Source organism: Nicotiana tabacum, chromosome 23 (genome assembly GCF_000715075.1).
Source record: "Nicotiana tabacum cultivar K326 chromosome 23, ASM71507v2, whole genome shotgun sequence".
Taxonomy (NCBI): domain Eukaryota; kingdom Viridiplantae; phylum Streptophyta; class Magnoliopsida; order Solanales; family Solanaceae; genus Nicotiana; species Nicotiana tabacum.
Window position 1 is genome coordinate 11,960,773 of NC_134102.1, and position 7,057 is coordinate 11,967,829.

Consider the following 7,057-nt stretch of genomic DNA (forward strand, 5'->3'; position numbering starts at 1 on the left):
CACAAGCAAGTATATAAAAGTAAAAGACACAATGCATAGCCGAAGAAAACTTTTTATATACATATATACCAAAAAGGTATTTATAGAGGCACTATAAAACGACCCCAAAATACAAAAATATAAGGGAAAACAAAAAAAATAAACTAAGGCATTTCCCGCCTAGTCCTCATCGGAGCCTAACTAGCTGCCCGAGCCATCGGGTTGGTATCTCTCTTTGGCCTCAGCCTCATGCCTCTTCGCCTTTTTGATCTCGGTCGCTAGGTCGATCCCCCGGGCATGAACCTTCTTAAGGGTCTCCCACTGAGACAAACACTTCATATACTCGGCCTTTGTTATTACACGTGTCTCGGCTACCTCCACATCATTCTTATACTGTCCAACATGTACTGAACTTCGGAGGCCTCATTCGAAGCCGCCTCCAACTTGGACTTCAGCGCGGTGTATTCTTGCCTAAGAGTGTCCCGTTTCATAACGGCCGAATTAAGTTGCGTCCGGAGCTCCTCATTCAACCGAGACCATTTGTTGGCTTTTTCCTTCATCACCCAGAGCTGATCTTTGGTCGATTCCAAATCCTCTTTGGTGGCATCCCGCTCCGAGGCAAGGAGATCTATTTTGCTCCTCAACTCCTCAGTTGAGGCTTTAACCTTATTCATTTCGGCCCTAAGCTGGTCGATCAGGTCTATATTCTCTTAGACCTGCGAGGTTGTGGCATTAGAAGTTGCACTTAGCCTCTCGTTATTAATCTCAAACACTCTTAGCTTTTCAACCAAAAAGGGCATGTTCCCGTTGCACCTTCGAGGCCTCCTCTTCGGCTCTTTCTAGCTCGGCTTGGAGGACGGAGTGGTCCCTAAGAACCTCATATTTTTGCTCAGAAAGAGCTTTGTACATGTCCTGTTGCCGGACCTTCTTCTTGAGCTCTAATTCAAGGTGGCTCGCCTCCATCCGAGACCGGTGGAAGCTCTTATGATGAAGCACCAAAGCCTGAGGTATAAAAAATGTCGAAATCTTTAGAGTATGCTAGGGCAAAATGGACTCTTCAAAGATATAGGGGCAAGAAAATATACCATGTTCAGTGCCTGTTGTGCCTAGTTGAAAAGGCCTCGCGCGTCCACCTCGTTCATCTTTGCTTGGTCCTCATCGGTCACCAAGGAGCAAAGGTAGCTGGCTACACCGATCGGTCCAGATAGCCATCTGGTATCCGCCGGTTCCGTAAACATAACCGCCTTCTTACGGCCAGGGTCCACGCATGGGGTGGGGAACTGCTTCATAAGCTTTGGTCTTGAAATCGGCCCCCTTCACCCCGGCAGCACATACCTTTTTGAGATATCCAGGTGTCCAAATCTGGAGTAGTCCTCCAGTGCACCGACATCTATACCTTCAAAAAATAGGTTAAGGGCCTCCATCCGCAGCCCATGATGCCTCTGTCGATTTTTCTCTGACGGCCTGAGCCTCAACAAAAAGAGACTCCATGTGGGACGGTGACTCTGGGACGTCAATGTCGTCAGTGGCCTCTCCCGGGACCAGATTAGCCTCTCGAGGGTCAGTGGCCAAAGGTTCTCCCTCGAGCTTCTGAGCTGAGGAAGGTTCAGCCTTACAGTCGCCCCCCTTTGGCATTGCCAGCTATTGTGCAGCGTCGGCCGGCTCGTGGAAAACAAACTATATATCATCATCCTCGGGGTAGTCCCTGAGCTGGTAGAAAGAATCAGGGTTCGGGACCCTGGCATGAGTACTTTTCTTGGTAGTCTTTCTGACCTTGACCGAGACCCTTTTCTTCTTGGTCTCGGCGGGAGCATCCGAGGAGCCAGAGGACCTCCTATTCTTTCTTGTTTTCTCCTCCTTATTCGTAGCAGCCTCGGCAGTATGTTGTAACGAAGAGGAGGGTTTTGCAGATGGAGACGAGGCCTCGCCCTTGAATATTTCTCGAAGCTCGATGGTCTTGGGCAAACCTATGAAAAGAAAAAAGGACTTAGTCGAAGTGACGATAGAATAAAAAGGATATTCAACCAGGAGAAGAAAGACACTCACCATGGGAACATGCCTCCCATTTGCCTTTAGAGAGTTTGCGTCACTCGCGCTTGGAGTATGTCAATTGTTTGCAGATTCCTTCGACACACTCCTTGAAATGGGGTATTCGGTGATGGAGCAGATATACCTACACACCTCCTCACCACGATCTCCTTGTTTGGAGGCCTTCTCGACCTTAAAGTTATTATCTGTGGAACAACCTCCGAGGATAAAATCCTTAAGAGGAGGTTTCGGGGCTACTGCCGGCAGGGTAGCTTCGATATTAGTGGCCGGGGTAGAAGTTGATGGAGTGGTATTTTGAAGCACAGACTTCAAAATTTTTGCAATTTTTATCTAGGAATATGAAGGGTTGAAGGCGGATATAAAGGTGTGAAGATGGGTAAGAAGATTTGAAGGTCTGACTTGAAGATTTAAAGACGAAATATGAAGATTTAAAGATTGGAGATGAAGAAATGAAGATGTGAAGAACAATTTATGAAGATTTGAAGGAATACTGAACAAGTAAAAAGTTCGAGGGTAACTTAAGAAGATTCGAAATCGGAAAGTAAAACAGTGAAAAAAGAGAAATCGGAGCTTTTATAGGAGGGAGATAATTAATGTGTGACGTTTCGCACTCGATGCCCACCGAGGATGGTCAACCGACGGCCGACACGTGTTCGAAGTTAAAACGACGCGACTGATGGGATATTTTGCTGACTCGTCAACCCGTTTATAGCGTACGAAGGAAGGAAGGGTCAGTTAATCACATCTCGTCGTTTCTATAAATTTGCTCTCCGAAAAGTGAGGGGACTATCTGTGTGCGGGTAAAATCGGGGATAAAAGTTACCCCCGATTTTCCTGTAAAGAAACGAGAGGACAACCCGACCCGATATGGCCTCGGGTAAAGCCGAAGGCTTCCACGGACCAGATTCCCGGGAAGACGAATGGCGCGCTCGAAACCAGACACGACCAAGCATTGAGCTCGAGTAAAGTGGAGAACTGAGGGTAAGGGAAAGGCGGTTAGACACGACAATCGAGGGGCCGAAATATCCGCCCTTAACCGGATATTACAGCGCAAATCTCGCCCGATATCAACTGTATATCAACGTTTATTGGAAGAAATTTTTTTTATCGTACTTGAAATTGTACTAGGACTGAAACTCCTCTACTATATAAAGGGGAGAACTTTTTTATTTTAAAGACTACAGTTGACACGCATACCAAAGCAATAAAATTGATTTTTGTTCTCTAGCTATTGTTTAAAGCGTTCTTCAGTTGCTTGTTTATTGAGTTGCAACCGAGCCCGTTCCGAGGGTCGGATCGGAACCAATTTCCAACATCTATCGCAAAGCTAGACTTAATCATCCATCACATTTGGTTTGATCGCTTTGTTTTCCTTTAATTCAATTATTTACTATTCATAAATCATTCGTATTAAATTAAATCACATATCCTTTAAACCGCGTAAAAATTCAATTGTTACCCATTTTAAGGATAAAATGTTGGCGTAGCATCAATTGGTGTTGACATGCCAAATGTGCATGTATTAATTTTATTTTATTTGTTTTTGGCTGGGGCATGTACTCGAGACTTCAGAGTTGATATCGAGCAAGATTGTAGTTTTTTTTTTTCACTAATCCAATTTTATTTTGGAACTATATAAGACCCGATGCTCGGACGCAATAGAGCAATTAGACATTGCAAAAACCATGGAGGGCCACATTAGAAAAGATCATGGTATAATTCATAAACATGTTTTTAGAGAATTTTCTTCAATACAATTGGCAGAACCATCTGCCAACAGTGTGGACCAATATCAGATCATAGCCAAAATGCAAAACCCAACCCTATAATCAAATACTCAATTCTTTTACACAGATTTATGTCAAAGCATATAAAGGAAACAAAAAACAAGAAGTTAAGGTAGGATGTTTTGCATAAATAATACTCTAGTAGTAATTTGTTAATCCATTTTCTAACATATTAAGGAAAACGACGGATCCAACTATATATATAGGTGTGAATAATAACATTAGCGGACACAACGATTCAATCAATAATATATAGACATGATTCACGCAAACAATTTGCCTTACAAAAAAATAGAAAAAAATTCGTTTTAGTTTAATTAAAGTTTAGTAGTTTAGAAATGTTTTTTAATTCGCAGCATATGTTGAATGATTCACAAGAAATAAATGTTAGGTAAGAGAAATCACAATTTTTAGTACCAGTTGTCGCTCAGTACTTCAGGTTGACAGAATTATTTTAAACTTTTAATCAATATTTGGTCCTATTTTTGCCTTTTAGCGATGAGCAGTCAACTGAGGTGGACGATCCACAAGTTATAAGCTGCATCACAACACGAGACGCCCTCATTCTACCACCACCGCTAAACTCATTCTCAGCCGTTAGATCAACGTCCTTCGATCCACTTCCACCGTCGATTCCATCAGAACTATCCATCGACAGTGGCGGAGACAATTCTTCTCTGCTCAGCTCCCCACTCTTATTCTCCTGTTCCCTCCGCTTCTCCTCCGTCTTTGTCGCCGCGTCCGCCGCCGATGAATTGAATTTTCCGGCGATTTCTAGCCCGGACTCACACTTGTACACTACACTGTACTCTTGTCGAGGATTCTCGAATGAACTCCACGACTGATTCCTCCTCCTCATGATCGCCGTAGTCGAAGAAGAAGAATCGCGATTTTCATCCGAGTGATCAGAACGTGAAATTTCACAAAATCGGGAACTCATTGAAGTTTCTAGAAGCTCCGATCCTTTGAGAACGTAATCGTGACCGTTCGTTGGATGAATCAATTCGTTCTCCGATAAATCGTGCCACACGTATCCATTTTTATAGCTCCTGTAAAAAATCATCAAATTTTATACATAAAATTGCAAATAAAACAAAAAATAATCGTTTATTTTATCTGAAATATAATTTTTTTTTTTTGCAGAAACTAAAGTACCGCTTGCAAGACCAGGAGAACAAATAAGCCATGCCTTTTCCTCTCAGTAAGTTCAACCGATTTAGCACATCTGAGAATAAGAGCAAATAAAAAATCAACAATCAATATAGTGTTATATTTGAAAATTCTTTAATTTTAACACACTGAAAATTCCATAAATCGCAGTCAATATAGTGTTATATCAATTACCTATGAGATAGAGTCCATCAGAGGAAGAGAACGGAACTTCAATGAAATGAGGATGCTCAAGTTGGCCATTTCTGCACAGATAATAAATAACAGGGACAGTTTTGAAAGCCTTAGGTTTTGGTTCAATCCAAATCATGTTTCTCTCAGGAGAATTGATCTCCCTATGATTCCATTTCTTAGGGATCAAAAGCTCAGTGCTTGATCGGGAATTGGAACTCGTTGCGACTGCCATCGATCTCTTTAGTTTGATTGGAATTTCAACTCAGTACCTTTTCGAGTGAGATTTTGAGAAGAATTGCTCTTCAGTTGTAAGTTATAGATTGTAGTTTAGCGGGAACATGCAATTGAATATAAATATAAGATTGAGGGGTGGCGGGTAATGAAAATCAAGTCCGTGAGAGGGATATCAAGTCTCAAAAAAAGAGTGCCGTGAATGAGGGGAGTTGAATTTGATGGGATTTGATGTGTTAGTTTAGTTGTAGTCTCAAAGTTCAGAATTCAAGAAGTCTGTATTGTGGGACATGTGATGTCTGTATTAGTTAGAAGCTCTTTGCTTCTTCAGATTGTTTAATGATTTGCATCCCCCTCTTCACCATAGCGGGACCAAGAATTTGAAAGTGGCGAATAAACTATAATGTCAAATAAAATTTGAGCAAATGCTAGAGTTTGAATCGAACCCGGACAGCGCACAAAAAGTCAAGTTGTACCCCCAAATCGATCAATGCATCTGCCTAAGATTTTAATCTTGAAACCCGATCAACATATATATATATATATATATATATATATATATATATATATATATATATATATATATATATATATGGGGTTTGACACCACCAAGGGATAATTGTGGGATGGATGGAACCCTCCACTTTTAAGTATACGTTTCATATTCGAGTTCTTGCAACGAAAAAATCCTTAATAGGAAGTGTTTCTATTTTAATGGGTTATTAGCATATTTAGTTTTGTAGGATCAATGAGTACAGCATATAAAATGGTATAAAAGAAATATTGTGTTTGATATAGAAGTTTCTTGACTTCTAACAATCGTGCAGCTAGGATTGAATATAATGACAACAAACAAAAAGGATAATCAACCATAAGTAATCAAAAAGGGACTGTGCAATAAGCTTCAAATTAATGGATTTAAGAGGGTATAATGTGTAGGGCCAAATACAAACATGTCTCCTGAAATACTTAAGGGAAGTGAGTGAAAAAGACGACATTAAAGCTCACGGACCAAAGTTCACACACCTGCCCAGACTTGACTGAAATTTTTGAAACTTTCCAAGCTAGCTTCCCTTTCCCAAAGTCAAACCCAACTCCCGTGAAACTGGGTTTTGAAAGTCTCATTTACAGTTGCAAATTTTGGATGTTCCTACAAAAGATTTCTTGATTCTATACTAACAAACCAAAAACTAAAACAAATTTGCTTACGTTAAGCCTACATAGTAGGAGTAGAAGTTAAAGACTAGGGTGAGCTAGAGTATTAGAAGTTCGGACGAATTTACTAGCTTTTGCTTAAATCATATATAAATACAAAAAATCTTATTAAATATATATAAATATTTAATTATAAAATATAATTATGATGAATTATTAGTTCAGTGGCAAGTTTAGAATTCATGAACTTCAAACCATAATTGTGCCTGGTTAAAGACCATAACCTACATATGACATTTTTTCTAAATCCTAAAATCCATCTTCACAAGGTATACTATTTCTTGGTGTTTTAATTACAGAACATCCTATAGGCTGGTTTTCTGTTCTTTCGAAAGAAATTGTTAGTGTCTCGTTATGGATTTAAAATTTAAAAAATTTGGTTCTGTTTTTCACTCTAGAAGAAATATTGGTGTTGGTGTTTAACCCGAAAATAAATTTTATGTTCAAAGCTA

At 40.2% G+C, this 7,057-nt stretch overlaps 1 protein-coding gene and 1 long non-coding RNA gene across 2 annotated transcripts; one reads left to right on the forward strand and one right to left on the reverse strand.

Moving 5' to 3' along the window:
- Positions 1 to 4,207: 4,207 nt before the first annotated feature.
- On the reverse strand, positions 4,208 to 5,391 carry LOC107778448 (protein SOSEKI 5-like). The gene is made up of 3 exons (XM_016598707.2): positions 5,160 to 5,391; positions 4,971 to 5,040; positions 4,208 to 4,864 (listed from the first exon to the last, which is right to left on the reverse strand). The coding sequence occupies exons 1-3, from the start codon at positions 5,389 to 5,391 to the stop codon at positions 4,282 to 4,284; spliced, it is 885 nt and encodes a 294-aa protein (XP_016454193.1). The 3' UTR covers positions 4,208 to 4,281.
- On the forward strand, positions 4,727 to 5,769 carry LOC107778456 (uncharacterized). The gene is made up of 3 exons (XR_001646383.2): positions 4,727 to 4,866; positions 4,959 to 5,016; positions 5,136 to 5,769. It is a non-coding gene; the product is annotated as an uncharacterized LOC107778456 (long non-coding RNA).
- The last annotated feature ends 1,288 nt before the right edge of the window (positions 5,770 to 7,057 follow it).